Source organism: Lontra canadensis, unplaced genomic scaffold, assembly GCF_010015895.1.
Source record: "Lontra canadensis isolate GAN:19392208 unplaced genomic scaffold, GSC_riverotter_1.0 scaffold39, whole genome shotgun sequence".
Taxonomy (NCBI): Eukaryota; Metazoa; Chordata; class Mammalia; order Carnivora; family Mustelidae; genus Lontra; species Lontra canadensis.
In genome coordinates, this window is record NW_022631033.1 from 2,785,939 (window position 1) to 2,803,474 (window position 17,536).

At 41.7% G+C, this 17,536-nt stretch overlaps 1 protein-coding gene across 1 annotated transcript in view; it reads right to left on the reverse strand.

Moving 5' to 3' along the window:
• CSMD1 (CUB and Sushi multiple domains 1) overlaps positions 1 to 17,536 on the reverse strand; it is a 1,958,110-nt gene that overhangs the window by 25,620 nt on the left and 1,914,954 nt on the right. Inside the window, exons 55-59 of the mRNA XM_032869815.1 lie at positions 12,835 to 13,023; positions 10,024 to 10,197; positions 8,847 to 9,029; positions 1,244 to 1,420; positions 567 to 746 (exon numbers count right to left, since the gene is read on the reverse strand). Of these exons, the coding sequence (XP_032725706.1) occupies positions 567 to 746; positions 1,244 to 1,420; positions 8,847 to 9,029; positions 10,024 to 10,197; positions 12,835 to 13,023 (903 nt within the window). The remainder of the gene's footprint in view (positions 1 to 566; positions 747 to 1,243; positions 1,421 to 8,846; positions 9,030 to 10,023; positions 10,198 to 12,834; positions 13,024 to 17,536) is intronic.

Below are 17,536 nucleotides of genomic sequence, written 5' to 3' on the forward strand. Positions count from 1 at the left end.
GTAAGCCTTAATAGAGCTGGGGTTAACATGTGTATCAGGAGAGAGGAATGTGCAGATTTCAAAACAGACTTAGGGGCACCTGGGTGGCTCAGTCGGTTAAGCATCTGCCTTCAGCTCAGTTCATGACCCCAAGAGTCCTGGGATCAAGTCCCATGTCAGGCTCCCATGTCAGGCTCCCTACACAGTGGGGAGTCTGCTTCTCCCTCTCCCCTTGGGGTGTGCTCTCTGTCTCTCAAATAAATAAACAACATCTTAAAACACACACACACACACACACACACACACACACACACACACACACACATTAGTGTAGCGTGCTTGTTGTCTGAGTCCCAACATCTCTTGTCTCTGATTTGTGCCCTGACCCTTTACTAACTCTGCGAGTCGGTTTTCCCATCTCTAAAACTGAGATTACCGTATTAAGAAAATGAAGTGGTTTTTGTTTGCAAATGAGCTTAGAGGAACTCCTAGCACACAGAGGGACTACAAAAATGCTTGCAGATGCCGCAAATGTAACTCAGTAAACACTTCCATGTGCATAAGACCAAGAATGTGATGGTGCGCACCTTTGCAGACCGGTTTGCTGCTATTCCACGTACTGTCTTTGGTACAGCGGATGGTGGATGATGTGATGGGCTCGATGAGGTAGCCGGGATCACATTGGTAGCTCACAGTCTTATTGAAGGTGAAATCCGTCCCAAACTGGATGCCATTTGCCAGGGTGCCTGGGTCCCCACAGCTTATAACTAATGAGCAGAAGACGACCAAAAAAGCATTAGAAAAATACAAAATTACCATTAAATAGTCACGGTTTCTGTTCAAGTTACTCCCCGTAAGTGGCAATTCCACATGATTGAGCAAAAAATTGTTATAGGAACACCGTTGTCCTCTGACGACGCTCCTGACCGGCTGTCAGGAGACAGTGTATTTGGAATGTGATCAGAGAATTAAATGTTTTCCTTAGTTCCCTGGAAAATAAATGGTCTACTGACATTTTTTTTGGACCCAGCTTTATAATGTCCAACCAAACTGGCCACTGAACAGAGTTTCAGCCATGTAGATTAGAAAGTGAAGAAAGAGCTCCAACTATCTAATAAATCGTCACCATAGCAAACACGTGTATATCCTTTTATCTTCTATGTATTAAAAAAACAATAAAATACTTTAAAAAATAAATGAATCTTTCTCAGTCAAGTAGATATCATGGTCATGGCCTCAAGTGTCCATGACAGTGACTACTAACCTGTGCAGTCAGGGGCTGTGCCCGTCCAGGTCCCGTTGGCCGTGCAGTGCCGCGTCATGAGCCCTGAGGTCTTGTAGCCTTCCCAGCAGGCGTAGATGACCGAGCTGGAGAACAGGATGCCGTCGCTGCTGACAATCATGCCATTGGTGGGCGTGCCAGGATTTCCACAGGACACAGCTATGGGGCAAGGACACAGAGAGAGTGAGCTGCTACCAAAATGACAAATGTCAGAGACCAAAGGTGATCAGTGTAGCAGATGACATATTTGCCTTTTTTAATAGACTCTATTACTATGGAACATGTGTGATATGCATTTTACTTTATGATTCCTGCCATTACTTTCTCCGTGAGTTACAAATGTGAAAGTTATATTGTCCTACTATTCCTCCTGAAGTACATTATTCAAAACAAATTAAAAGGTGAATTAAAGCACTGAAAATCCAACGCCTTGCTATGTTTGAGATTTAGCATGTTTAGAACACACACAAAAAAAGAGGATTGTTTTAGAGGATCTATATGGTATGAGCAACTCAGAAGGGCCTCCTTCATGTAGGAGCAGATGTATTTGCTTTAATTCTGGACACATGAGGTCATACTGCACAACGGTTGGATAATTCCTGTTGGAACATGAGGGATGCCTGAGGAATATGAATTATGCCTAAACTGCCAGGCAGGTGATCTCCTCGTCGCTCCCCCTCTAACGGCCGCTGTGCTAGTTGGTGTTGGCATGGCTCCGCTCTCCGCTTCTCTCGAGATGAATTAATGCCACGTACGGGCAGCGAGACGCCGGCCGACGACAGGCAGGCTAACAGCTCCAAACTCCACACATGTCCCTCGCACATACCTCAATCAGCAAAGCAAACTCAGCAGCTTGGGGGCATGTATCAAGGTGATGATTTTAACCCAGAACAAGGGTATTTTTTTTTTTTTACCTTTTGTACATGAGTCTATTTATCCCAGAATGTTAAGTTTTTCTCCCACACAATGTGCAGCCAGCAGTCAGAGAAAGAATGTGACCTTTGGCTGGATTTTAATAACGGGAATGTATCCTGAGACCATTTCTGAGAATGACCAAATATTTACAAATGCTGTGGCCTCTCTCATGGTTCCACTCTCAAACTTAGCCTTGAGAACAAAGATAGACTCTTCTTAGAAGTATGGAAGGAAACAGACTATGAAATGTGCATAGCATAGAACTGTCATGTAACAGACATTTAGGGACTCGCCCACCATACGACACCGACCCTCAGCTTGGACTAGATCCTGTCTGATGAGCACAAAGCATGTGTGCTGGGGCTTCTCCACCTGCACCCACAGCAGACAGAGCTACTCCAAGACAGCCCTTTCTCCTTGAGGGACCTGCTATGAACTTACAACCCTTCCTCACACAGATCTCTCCGCAGTTTCCTGGCTGCCATTGAAATGAGATCTATTTACCAATCATGAAGCAGATGATACTTAACATTCTCCAAAGCTCAAAAGTTCTGCTATGGCTGTAAAATCAATTGAAATGTCATATTGCAAACACACCAAGAGGTTGGACTCTCCAAGACAATTATTCATTCAACAAACACTGATTTATCATTTAGTACATGATAGTTATTGGGTAGATGTACTAACAGAAAGCCTGGCATGGAAGAGAATTGTATTAATCTAAATCATAATTTAGCAAACCAACAAGACAATCATGTTCTTGTACTTTATTCTAATCATATCTGCTATTAAAATCTCTGTAGCAATTTTTAAAAGTCACCTGTAAAGGATAATGCTAAAATGAGACAAGAGATTGGTGGACATATTCAACTTAATTTATAGATACGTACATTGTCAGTAAGAGAATACCCATCATGATGATGCCATCTTAATATTTAGAAAGTCCCTCAAATACTGTATTCTACAAAATCAAAATTCATGGTTAACTTTTTTTTCCTCCCTGATAGGGACACTTTCACTTATGGTTATGCCCATGAAGATGAAGACTAGAAATTACCCTCAATATGTCTGTGTTCATATTAATGCCATCATGATATAGGAGGATCTCTTAAAGGAAAACGGCAACTTACATTTATAGTCAGCAGAAGGGAAACAAGATTTTTTTATAAGTAAAAAGTTAAAACTCTTTAAATACTTCCTTTCTTTCCAAGTACATTTGGTTAACATGACTCCTTCCAGTAAAAGATAATTTTCTTTTACTTGATTTATAATAAAAGGCCACTACACTTATGCCGAATCCACTTCCTGTCTACAGACACCAACACTTCATATAGCATGCTGTATTTCGATCATGGCTGTTAAGTTGAGCTAAAGAGCTTTGGTATGAGTCTTGGCTCACACAACTTAAGTGAATGTGAATGACCAAGCTCTTGACATGTAGCGTCTTCACTTTAAAATGGGTATAATAAAGGTGATTGCTCTCAGTTGTTGTAAGATTAAACACACACTGTGCAAAATGCCTTGAACGCAATCTGGCATCTTAGCAGAAGTATGGGTACACATGGTAGCTGATGTGTTGTCATTTTCGTTATAATCACTGTCATCACACATCTATTACCTGTATGAGATGTAGGCCTTATCATAGTCTCATGGGAAAGAGGATTAAGAGTTGCATAAGGCAGCTAAAACCAATGATATATTTAAGCGGTTTCCTAAGATCTATTCATTTGGAAAATTCAGTCAATGAATCTATAATTAAAAGACTGGATTGCTAACAAAGAAAACATCTTTGACATCATGGAAATATATTAGAAATACATTTGTACACTCTGAGGAGCAGAAAGACAAAAGAATGAACAAATGTGAAGATACCCAGTGGTATAACTGGCTCATCATTAAGTAGAACAATATATATATTACAGAAATCCCAGAGGAGATTAAAGTGAAAGAGACTGAGAGATCATTTGAATAAAAAATGGCTAAATCTTTTCAAAATTGATGAAAGACACAAATATACAATCCAAGAAACTCAACAAACTCCATGTAGGATAACGTCAAAGAGATCAACAAAAACACAATCAAATTATCAAAAGATAGAGAAAATATATTGAAAGCAGCAAGAAAGAAGTAACTTGTTATGTACAAGGGAGTGTCTAAGATTATCGTCTGAGTTCTCAGAAAAAAATTGATAACAAACACAATGAGAAATATATTCAAAGTTATGATAGGGGGCACCTAGGTGGCTCAGTCATTAAGCATCTGCCTTTAGCACAGGTCCTGATCCCAGGGTCCTGGGATCAAGGCCTGCATTGGGCTCCCTGCTCAGTGGGGAGCCTGTTTCTCCCTCTCCTACTCCCCCTGCTTGTATTCCCTCTCTCACTGTTTCTCTCTGTGTCAGATAAATGAAAAAAACATTTTTATAAAGTTATTTTATAAGAAAAAAAAGAAATACAAGTTCTTTGATGATTAAATTTTTAGAATATTTTTATTTTGTGTTTTATGAAAGTTTCTTTTCTTTTTACCATTTATTCAAGTGTCCCATCAGGCTCTAAGGCTTTTGGTAGATTCAGAAAAGGTGATCCATTAGGAGAGAGTTGCTCTCTGTGGGCTGAATACATGGTCATGGCTATCATTAAGTGGAAATGAAAAAGTCACGGATAACCCCTTTTCTATAAGTAATAATATGTGCCCCCCAAATCCAGACCTATGATAACAAGTGAGGAAAAAAAAAACAAAACCAGAAAGCTACAGATTGTCCAAAATTTTTTAAAGATGTGTGTTGGGGGGTGTGTAGGATCATGTACTTATCCCTTCCTGTCATTTGTTGTTATGGTGAGAGTCAATTACACTATTATTTACTCAGCCTCCCATGATTTCTATACAGTGCAGGTTTGGAGGGAGTCAGTTTTGTGAGGAATAGCATAACTATTTGAGAAATGCTTGCCATATTGAAACATTTCTACTTCTTTCTGTACACAGATTTTAATGGCCAAATTTCTAAGGATTTTATAAGAAACACTTGAATTTCTAACTTTAGATAAACCAAATGTTACTCTAAAAATACTTGTATAGTCTGATTCAGGTGTATTATGAAGTGAAATCCAATTAAGCTTTCCTAATCAAATAAATGAATTCACTTGTTTTGCTGGAGTAGAACTCAAGGTGTTATATCACAGCACCAAAGTGAGATTTCTGCAGAAAGACATCACTCCCTCTCAGCTGTTCTAATTTTTTTCACCTTTTAAATGTGCAAAGTAAAGGGCTTTTTATATCAGTAAACCTGACATAGAATGTACAGACCCATGCCCTCTCCAATACCCACCACCTGCATGGAGCACTGGGTGTGGTGCACAAACAATGACTACTGTTACACTGAAAATAAATTTAAAAATTTTTTTAAAAATTTAAAAAATTTAAGTTAAAAAAAAAAAGAATGTACAGACCCAAGTGAGTGACCATTCTTAATAGAATATCAATGTATTTAAATGAGGTTTGTTCTATTTTTAGGAGCTATATTTTCCCAACAAATTTAGTAAACTTTGTTTGTGGGGGGGCAGGTGTGGAGGGGTAGAGGGAGAGGTAGAGAGAGAATCCTAAGCAGGCTCCCAAGATGGAGCCCAACATGGGGCTCGAGCTCACAGACTTGAGCTCATGACCTGAGCTGAAATCAAGAGTTGGTTGCTTAACCAACTGAGCCACACAGACACCCTAATTTGGTTAACTTTTAACTAATAATTTTTCAAACATCCTTCTGCTCCATTCTTTTTTTTTTCTTCTAGAACCTCAATTAAAAGTATGTTGAACTATTTGATATTATCCCATAGGATATCATTGTTCTTTCTCCTTCTTCCTTTCTGTTTTCAAATTGAATAATTTTCATTGATCTGTCTTCATGTTAACTGACCCTTCTGCCATTTTTAATCTGCTAAGCTCATCTACAAAAGTTTTTATATCAGATACTTTATTTTTTCAATTCCAGAGTTTCCATATGATTGTGGGTTTTTTTTTTATTATTTTCATTTTTTTTTGAGATTCCTTATCTGTTTACGACTCTAACTTCAGTGTATGAAGATATTTTAAATAGTCTCTTCAAGCCCTTGTGCATTATTTTCAACATTTGGTTCATCTGAGGATTGTATTCTCAGCATAAGATTCTAATTTTATTGTCTGTTTTGTTTGCTTGTTTGTCTGACTATGGGTAATATCGTTATGAGGTCTGCATATGTAGTAATTTTTTATTGTATGCCAGACATTGTGAACAAAACGTTGCCTGGATTATGTCATTCCTTCAAAAGATGTTGGGATTTGTTCTGGTGGACTTTTAAATTAGTTGTAGGTCTTTGGGGTCCTGCCATCAGTTTCATTCTCTGTTAGAGATCTATTCAGACTTAGTCCTAACATGTTTTTGCTCTTAGTTCTAGCATGTTCCACTTATTTTAGGGGAGTGGTACATATTCATAATGCATGAAGTTTTCTGGGCATCTGTGAAATGTCCTAAGCACACAGTGAGAGCTCTGACTGGCCAGATGTCCAGTGTTTCTCAGTAGGGTATGACTTCTAATATCATGGGTCCACTCTCAACTCTGCAGCAAAAGTCACTGCATCACTGGGTCTCACTCATGCTTGTCCGTCTGACCCTCAGACAGTGAATGCTCACCAGACTTATGGGGCTGTCCCATTCTCAGCTGGCCCTTCTCAGATTCCCTGTTCTGCAAGTTTTATTTCAGTATCCTAGAATAATTTCTAGGATACTGATACCTAGAATAATTTCTACTGCATCACCTCACCAAGCTACCTGGGTTTCACTTTCCAACTGCACGATAAGAAAAAAATACAGAATAATGGGGGGATTATGGGCTCACCTCCCTGATTTGTCCTATGCACTGTCTGTTGTTTAATAAAATAATTGTCTCATATATTTTGTTGATTTATAGTTGTCCTTGGTAAGAAGGCTAGCCTATTGTCATTCAACATGTCATAGAGTTAAGTGGAGCTCTTATTTAGTTTTCATAATATTTAAATATATTCTGGACCAACAATTCCCAGGTATAGTATAGAGGGAAAAGGTTAGATGGGGTGTAAATGTAGGTTACAAAAGTCACGTATAACTTTGAGGTACCATATGATAGAATAGAAAACACTCTGTTTTTAGTGAGAAAGAGATTCTATCATGCAAATTTTAATATGCAAACTCTAAAAAAAGGGGAGGAAACTGAGAAAATTGTGTCTGAGTCAGAAAAAGTCTAACAATTTAGAATCCCATATTCCAGGCAATCAAAGGTATCATTCTGCAACTCACAGTGGCAGGTGCCATCCCACCACCACTATTCAGTCACTTTTGATTTCAGTCAACTTCTTTAGGGCCTAATATTAAGATTTATACTAACTTGATTGTCAGGAGGTGATTCAGAATCAAAAAGTATCCTGGATTATTACATATATGTATATCTCTATGTAGGTGTAGAGATCTCCATGATAATTTTCCACTCAGATGAGAATACAGACATACATATATATATAGGCCCAATGTGTATAAGATATGTATTTATTTTTTCATATATATGATTATATTATTTACATATGATTTTATGAGATTAAAAATGTAGTCTGGATACAATATAGATTATACGCATATATTATTTTCTATTGTTCTATATAATACATATAATAAAATGAGAGATAGGTACAAGAGAATAAAGAAAGTAAAGATTAAGAAAGTTGATTTATATTTCTGGTATTGATATTATGTGAGTTTATTCAAGTTGGTCAACTTACATAGAAAATGTTTCAGATATGTAAAAATGGATATTTATGTATGTGATATGGTGAGTGCTGTGAAATATGTAAGCCTAATGATTCACAGACCCATACCCTGGGGGAAATAATACATTGTATGTTAATAAAAATAATTAATAAAGTATAAAAATGAATATTTATCTTCTGTAAACATTTTGGACTCAAATAGTAATTGAGAAGTTTGTATGCTAAATATTTCTAACATTTAAGTCTTATGTATCTGCATTCTAAATCAGTTCCTTTTTGCATGCTAAACAAATTCATGGTATCTCATCACACCTTTGCTTAAGGTGAGCATTTCTAATCACAACACAGTAAGTTATTCATGGTCTTTTACTGTTATTACTGAGGTATCCCACCATGTCCTCTTATGCTTCTCAAATATTAAAATAAAATATATTTGGTCTAAAATATACAGAGAATCACCCTGGGATCTTTGATGATGCAGTGTTTTTGACAAGGGCCACCAACAGCCTGGAAATAACAGGGAAGCGAGGCATATTCCAGCCTGCAGAATTTCCCATCAGCAATTTACACTGCTTCTGCTCACTGTTCCTTCTTTTCAGCTATGCACTACCGGCAGCCACGAAACACCACCACACCACATAGAGGTTATTATTAGACCAAAAATCTCTTCTAGGTTATGAACGTTCAAAAAGCTAAGGATCTGTGTTAGATGATCTTTTGAATAGCGAGGCTATCTCCATGTACCCAGTCAGGAGTTGTGATGATTCTCTTAGACATTTCGGGGAAAAGTAGTTTAGTGATACAAAGGTTCAGTGTCTTGGATTTCTGTAGAACAGTACCCCTCATTTTAGAAAGAAATACATGGTTTCAACTGCAAAAGTTGACCTCGTGACTTGAAGGTACTCACCTTCACACACAGGCTGCAGTCCAGACCATGAGCCATTGAGCAAACACGTCCGCTCAGGAGAGCCCCTCAGCTGGTAGCCCATTTCACAGGAGAAGCGGAGAAGGCTCTTGGCCTTGAGTTCATCTCCAAGCCGGGACCCATGTGCTGGGGTCCCGGGATCGCCACAAAATCCAGGGTCGTTTCCTATTGAACAGAAACACAAATGGTGAAACACAATGTTGGTAGACAAGTTTGTAACAGAGCTGTTATGTTTAAAGAGAACGAGAAGTTATTTATTTATTTATATTTATTTATTTATTTGTGAGAGAGAGAACTCATGTGTGCCCAAGATGGGAGGGGGTGGTCTGGAGGCGCAGAGGGAGAGAATCTTCAAGCAGACTCCCTGCTAAGCATGGAGCCTAATGAGGGGCTTTTGGTGGGCCTTGATCCCATGACTTGTGAGATCACGACCCGAGGGGGAGCCCAGGGTCAGCCGCTCGGCCAACCGAGCCACACAGGTGCCCCAGAATGAAAAGTTATTTACATGTGTTACAGTCACACTGCATTCTGGAAATCTTGTGAGAAAGACTTTCTTTATCATAGCACAAAAGTGACAAACATGAAAAAATTGTTCCTGTATAACTAAATACAACCTAGCTTATCAAAATATGTCGATGACAGAAAACTGACCCTCTCTGGAAGAAACAAGACTCTGGGAATCATAAACACAGTTTTCCACTGCATCAGGATGGATAATAAAAGGGAAACAGGGTTGAAGTGTATTGGGGAGTAGAAAATCCCATGAGAAGTCTGATCCCTCTCAATTACGTCCAGGTTGCTGATTCACTGAGTTTAATTTAAGAACTATTCATGAAAAAATTAAGATTTTTTTTTTTTTTGAAGGGCGTTTCCAAGACAGGAAAGATGTGGAGGAAATGAGAGGAGGCACAGACAAGGGACCAAGAAGGGACAGGGAGAAACTGAGTGAAAGGAGGCCGGCCTCTCGGCCAGGGCGATGAAGAATTCCCAGGGCTCCCACAGGAGGGAGTGTGAAGCGACTGGAGCTCCACGGTGTTGATGACAATGAAGACGGCCACGGAGAACACTGGCGTATGTGGCTGGACACGGAAAAACAATTTCAAATAACTGTGATGCTCTACAGCCTGACAAGTCACTATCTACCGGCGTCACTCCTCACCCGTGCAGTGGGGAAGCGTTCCACTCCAGTGACTGTCCTCTTGACAAACCCGGGTGCTGTTGCCTACAAGGTCCCGGCTCCCTTTGCACGCGTAGTGAACTACGGCACCGTATGTGAACAGTTCTCCAGTCAGGATAGCATTGGCAGGAACCCCTGGGTGGCCGCATGATATGGCTGAAGGAAAAGTTACAACAAATGAGTACGTCAGGCTTATAGAACTGCTTTACCTTGTAGGTCTCGCACACAGACACCCATACACACATCACCTATTAATGAAAAGCAGCTGAACATACTGGTTAATTCCTGCAGTGCCCTGTGGATAACCAACATCATTTTCCAGGTGACTCTCCTCAGATGTTCTCCTTAAACAGTACATGTTACTGAGGACAAGACGAGGGTCTGTCAGGGATGTCTGCTTTTGTTTCATTTTCTTCTATCTCAAGGTGGTTTTGCTTAAGATAGAATCATACAGCTAGGCTTTCAAAGAAAAAGTCCCTCTACCTACATTTTTTCCATTTGTCCTTAACTGTAATCCAAAAAAGCAGTATGATATACAAAGTCAGAAATTGCATCGAGTCATGAAAACCATTTCCATTATCTCTTTAGCTAATACGACAATTATCCACTTGCTGGGCTCAAAACTCTTATCATATCTGCTTACTCTTCCGTTCATGGATCCATGATGACCCTTCTAACAATTTTGCTTTGAGCATATGGCAGTTTAAAATGTTTAAGTAATAATAATAAATAATAAATCAATGATTAAAATTTTCCTCGAGTTATCTCCATATTCCCATTCGTTTCTTTAAAACGATGCCCAATCAGGCCTATAATCTAATCATAAGTTATCTTTCAAAGAGGAAACTCTGGAGTCGAGATTAACGTAGGACAGTGAAGATTTGTCTCTCTTTTTCTATGAAGTCCCAAATTAGTGTTAACCATGGACAAATGTTGCTCTATGTGCAAACAGCTGACTGCATTCAGGCTACCAACAGATTATTCAAAGGCCACTGGTTTAACACCCAGACCACTTGTTTTGATCACTGTTAGCCCAAAAGTGATCTCACCAGAGAGGTACAGTAGAAGGTGGAAAGGCACTGAGAATCCCGGTGAGTCACATTAGCCCTTAGGTTGATCCAGTCCTACACGGACATCCACTCATCGGTGAACAAGATTTTACCTAGACAGAGTCCCAAAAGGAAGCTAACTAGAGCCAAGTCAATAAGCGATTGGTAAACGGCCAGCTCCAGCTCAAATTAACAGGGAAAAAAATCCGTGAAACCACAACCCCAAAACCGGAGGTGAGGCTTGGCTGCTCTAGAACACGTGGAAGCACAGGGCTCCTCTGAGAACCAGTATTCCCAGATGCGCGGTGATTCCAAGTATTAATGAGCCTGAGGGGCGGGAACCAGTCACCCAGGAGAACAAGAGTCACTTACAAACTCGTTCCTGGAGACGTGGAGCACACTGGGATCATTACAAAAACTAATGGGAGTCTCACATCAGCCTGGAACGATGCAAAAGAAATGTTTGGGGAGACAAAGAAAGAAAAACTAATTTCTCTGAAAAATTCCCACGTGTGAAGGCCTAGAAAACCAGAAAGCAGATAAAATTTGATGAACATTCTAATACATTTACAGATGAGTTTTTTGTCATATGAGGCTGTGCGTTTTCCTTTGAAAGCAGTCACTCTTTCTCCGTAGAAATTAATTATGTTGTTATAATTTGAGACAAGTGTCTGTGTAGATTGGGAGGGTTATGAGGGACACTGAATCACAGGGAAAAAAAGAGTCTCCGGGACTAATTTATTCTGAAATGTACCAATAATGCTGCAATTCCAAGAGGTAAGATAATCACATTTTTTTTTCAGCAAATTCAACTTAATAGGTAGTTGTCATTCCCCACATTCTTGATGCACACAAAATGAATACAAAGAAGATAACATTTCGTTTTTAGGGATTGTTTTGTTTCTGAATGATTTTTAAAAGGCCAGGGAGAGTCACCCCTTTCCCTAAACTGTCAGACGTTATAATAGGTGATGCCTTTAAGCTAAAGGACAAAGTGCTTTTTCAAGTTGAAAGAAGGCAAGACTAGAGCTAGTAGTTGCGGAGAAGTGTATTCTTGTTAATCTGCATGGTCTAAAAGAACGACGTGTTTTGAGGGGGGCCAGAATGATGATGCATAATTTGTCTGCCCACAGTAGAACCTCCATTCTTCACGGTAATCTGCCTTCCTCTGATGTAATCATGTGGATCAGGAGGAAGATACTGGCAAGATACTATCTTTTCTATTGTATTAACCCCTTGGTACCAGAACTGCTCACAAGACCTGGATGGGGTCCCTCAGGTTAACTGAACCCTTCTGGCCATAGATTCTAGGTCAATAGACAGACACTCCCTACCAGAGCCCTTTGCCAATATTTCTAAATCTGGGTCCAGACAAAGTGAAGCTGAGAGGGGCAAGGTGTTGAGGTCACTGGACGCTATGTTTGAGCCATGTAGGGTAAACATTTCTGCCAGGTTCGAGTAGAGGACGAGCTGTAACAAGCAGAGACAAAATCAGGAGAGGTCCGAGTGCTGCCCAATACACCCGGGTCCGTTTCTCTCTGAAGCCAGGTAAGAGAACATGCCAGTGTCCCCTCTCCTTTGTGACTCTTAAACTAGTTTGAGTTGTAATTTGTGATTTCTGGCTAGTCGATAAAGATACCATATAACTTATTTAACTTGTAAAGACTTAAAATGTTCTTGTCATTGCTCTCTTGGTAGTCTTATGGGCTCGGAGGCACAAGAATCCAAAATAACCCGCACTTACCCAGACACTTGGGTAGAGAACGATCCCATAGGCCGTTAGCCATGCAGGTTAAGGCAGAAGACCCCAACAGGTAAAACCCCTTCTTGCAATGGTACATGACACTCATCCCGTATTCAAAGCTCTCAGGGAAATTCTGTTGCCCATGACGAATGGCATTTTCCACAAATCCTGGATCCGAGCAGTTCACCACTAGAGGGAAAAAAGTAGACGTCATTTAGCTGCACTCAGAAACAAAAGAGATCTGCGGAAAGGGCCTATCCTCGCCCATCAGGGGAGACAGTTTGTAAGACGACAGCATCGGAGCGATGGCTGTCATCAGACTGTCCTCCCTGCTTCCTGCTTTGGGCCACCACGCTTCAAAAACTGTCCAGCAGTCTCTCTGCTACCCTGGCAATTTTAAGGATGCGAGGCTCATCTCCTCTACTTATTTCTTAAGCAGAGATGTCAATTCTAAAATTCGTTTAGAATTTTAAAAAGTCTAAAATTCGTTTCCCTGGTTCAGGTTTTATGCTATAAAAATGTTGAACTAGAACCCGTTCAAGTTCGTCTCCTTGCCGTATTTTTCATGGCGGGGGGGTGGGGGGAGTATTTAAGGCCTTCTGTAGCAGAGTCTTAATCACCCCATGGATTAATTAATGCTTCAGTATGTGTGCCTAGAGTCATTTCTTCTGCTTGAGGCATGCAAATAAAATGACAATTCTCCCATCCACCCTCAATAGAAATGGAAATCAAGCCAGCCTCAGATGGAAGCCTCTTCCTCCTTTAGAGAGGGCCCGCAGAGGAAGGGTCCGCTGTGGCACGGGGGACATGCTCTGGTTAATCTGAATGGCACTCTATAGCCTGAATGTGTCTTGGCTTCTGTGAGGGAATTAGCAATGCGCTTTTGCAGGTGCAGAGGAACAGAAAGAACCCCTGATTATCTCATGCTTCGACCCCCACACCAGTGAATGACACAGCTGCTGGGAAAGCTGCACTCTCTCCAGATATTTCTGGCTCAGAAAGGGGCCGTTCAGCTAATTCTCAGGCAGTCACAGCAAGTCACAGGGTTCCAGAGGCCTGGGGCAAACCCTTTACCCTATCTGTGCATTTGATTTCGTCTTTGTAGTGAGGAGGAAGGTGTGGGGCAGAAGGGAGGATTACAAAGACCGCTTTTAGCACTGGGAAACAGTATTCTGTGCTTTTCTGAACAACTCTGAGCTTATAGAAGAAAGACTCAAGTTCTTTTGAGCCAAAACAACAACAAAAAAATGTTTATGGAGCACAGACAGATAATTGTAAGGCTCCCCTATGCATTACATCCACAATAAAAACGATCACCAAACCCACTGAAATAGCAGGAATTCCCCACCTGAAGAACATCTAGTGCCCTTGAATGATTAATGATTTCTTATATTCTGAAAAACAACTGCCTGGGTGGGTTCTGGCACTTGGCCTTGTGCGTCCTGCCCAGGAGATGGAAACGGCTCCCTAGTGTTACACCTTCTGAGGCAGCAACGTGTCTCCTGGGCCTGCGTGCTGAAGACAGTGTCTGTTGTGTCTGTGCTTATGCTCCTCTTGGGACACTGTCCAGAACGCAGTATCAGAGCCTTCGGCCGTGAGGGCAGAGGTGACCTGCAGGGATGGTGCTGAGCTGGTTCTCAGATGCCTCTGCCCGGACACCCAGCAGAGTCCCAGCCCTGCGCAGGACTCTGCATGGCCCTGCTGAGCTCCTGCATTTCTTTCTTTGCACTTTAATGGTTTGGCCCAGGAATCCTGTGGTGGGCGAGAAGGAGGAGATGCACAAAGCAAGGGCCATAATGGGTTTGGAGCTTGAAAGAAGGATCCAGCTGGAGATGAGAGCACGGAGCAGAGGGAGTCCGCTGCACAGAGGTCCAGCCGCACCCTTCTCTCTGTGGGCTGCAGGAGGCAAGGTCTGAGCTCCTCTGTGGCCAGAGGAAGAGGGTTACAATAGTTGGTTTCCTGCCTGGCTGCTCGGAAACCCTGGGCTGGGGTCTCTCTGGTGGCCCCTCTTGCCCCTGGTGGAGGAGAGGTGCATCCCGGACAGGAACACCCTCATTGCCGGCGGCCCCTCCAGGATCGTAGGTCACACAGAACCTCCTGGAAGGAACGTTGGAGCGCTGAGTCCCAGGCATCTCCCCGTCCTTCACCTAGTCCAGCCCCTTAAATGAGTAAGCAGTGACGATGCTGGACAGTGATCAACAGCCCACGAGCGCCAATGAGGGAAACTGAACCCTTCCTCGGATCGAAAGACTGTGCCTACACAGTCCCTACATCTGCCTGTTTTTTTTTTTTTTTTTTTCAACCTTATCCTATCAGATCAGTCCCTCACAGCGGCAGTCAGACACGTCCACCTCAATCCCTTCCCTTTCACTGTGGAGGCTCTGCTAGGAGATCCGCTGTAGCTCTCTGCTGGGGGCGGGAGTAACCTGATTTATTTGTCCGTGACCACAGGCCCTCTGAGCATCTGTACTGTGTCGTGCGTGGGTGTGCCCGCCACTTTTTTTGGGGGGGAGGAGTGTGCCTCCTGCTGGAAGTCTTAGCCTCCAATTTTAATTTATGGGCAGTGTACGGAGCCTCTTCTCTACATACACTCCTTACTCTTGGAGAAGTTCTCTTTAAAAACACTCAAGCTAGGGGCACCTGGGTAGCTCAGTCGGTTAAGCATCTGCCTTGGGCTCAGGTCATGATCTCAGGGTCCTGGGACCTGCCCTGAATCAGGCTCCCTGCTCGTGGCAGCTGGTTTCTCCCTCTTCTCCCCTCTCCTGCTCTCTCTCTCTCTCAAATAAGCCAACAAAATCTTTGAAAAAAATACTCATGCTGACAAATAGAGATAAAAACATTTTACACCCTCTGACTTACACTTTTAAAAACATATTCCTTGTTAAACTTTCCTGAGTACTAATTGTCCTTTTTATCTCATATTGGCCTAAATCTGCTCGTGCATGTTTTGGCGCTGTCCTGTCGAATTATTCTTACACAGCTGCAGTCGGACACAGCTTATCCACAAATGCTCTAGTCTGATTATCGAGTGTGTAGATAATCTGACTAATTAAACAGTTTTTGAAATGTGATTTGCTAATTATTGGATCTGATTTACTCTGCACTTAGTCTCTAGGAGGGATTCTCTTTCCCTTGGCATGGTGCACCCCGTGGGGAGCTGCCAAACACTCTGACTCCAGGCCCAGTTCCACCCCGTCCAGCTCGGTCACCGGCCGCACACCATCTCGTTAGATACCAGCGACGTTCACTGGCTCTAGCTTGCCCCGCTCTGCTCCCTCATCAGGCCCTGGGTTCAGCACCTGACCCAGGTCCTCGGTTCTGTGAATGACTCAAAGCAACAACCATGTTTTCATGGAAAAGCTCTTTGACGACGAGGGGAAATGACAGATCTCAGTCCCAGGCACTCTCTCCAGCTCTTGAAAAATAGAAATGAGGCCACTCATTTCTGACGGGTTGTGGAAATGTAAAGTAAAAAGCAGTAACAGAGTATGCAGGCGAGCTGGCCTCAGCCATGAAGAGCATGGACCCGGGGTCGTCTGGACAGTGAAACTCCTACGGTACTTCCCTAGGATTGTTGTGGATTTGGTCCCAGACTGTTGTTTGGCTGGGACAATCTGAAAATCCCAATTGCTTCTGAGCTGACTAAAGCTGTTCTGAGCTCCATCTCCTGGTTCTCAGAAACAATTTTCATAATAAATTCTTACGTTACACACATTTCCTTACATGTTTTTTACATCATTTATCTACTCATCAAAATGTATTAATTCATCATTAATAAAAATTTATAAAAGTTTATAAGGTAGGACTGGGCAAGGAGACAAACCAGAAGAGACTCTTATTATCAGGAAACAAACTGAAGGTTGCTGGGGGGATTGGGGGCAGGAGGGCTGGGCTGGCTGGGGGATGGACACTGGGGAGGGTACGTGCTATGGTGAGTGCTGTGAATTGTGTAAGCCTGATGATTCACAGACCTGTACCCCTGAAACAAATAATACATTGTATGTTAATAAAAAATAATAAAAATAAATTAAAATAACACCAAAAGAAGTTTGTAAGGTTTTACTTAGCAGGTGTCTGAGATGATGATAACAGACTCTGGTGATTTTACTTGTATATCCAGAATCTGGTTGGAAATCGGAAACCCAGAACAGAATCCAAAGTGCCTCTCAGTCTTTGGTGTCAACGCTAATTCCTACAAACTTAGTGCTCTTATTCTCAGCCAGTTCCCGGAAGGACAGCTGGCATGGAGGAGGCTGCACATCTCTAACTTAAAACCGTGTGACTGGGGATAAGTGTACATCCAGGAAACCATCACCACCAAATGGGCCGTGAACATCCATCTCCTCCCAAAGTTTAGTTTTTGAAAACTAGAAATGAGTAGCCCTGGCTTCTTAGATGACAGCTTCCTTTTGTGGAAGATATATATATTTTTTTAACTTCAACATAATTCCTCTGAATATCTGTGTTTCTATTTGGTCTTTGCTCCTGCTTCTTCTGTTATCTCTTACAGCTCATAAAAACCTGTTTGTGAACAGGAAAATAAGAAAATGATGCTTCATAACCGAAGAATAGCTATTTAATTTCAGTGGTGGTGGGAAAAGGGAGTAAGAGTGAGTTTATTAATTTTTTAAAGCACTCATAATTGATTAGAGTTCTGCATAGTATGTTTTTAAAATGTTTATAATAGGGACGCCTGGGTGGC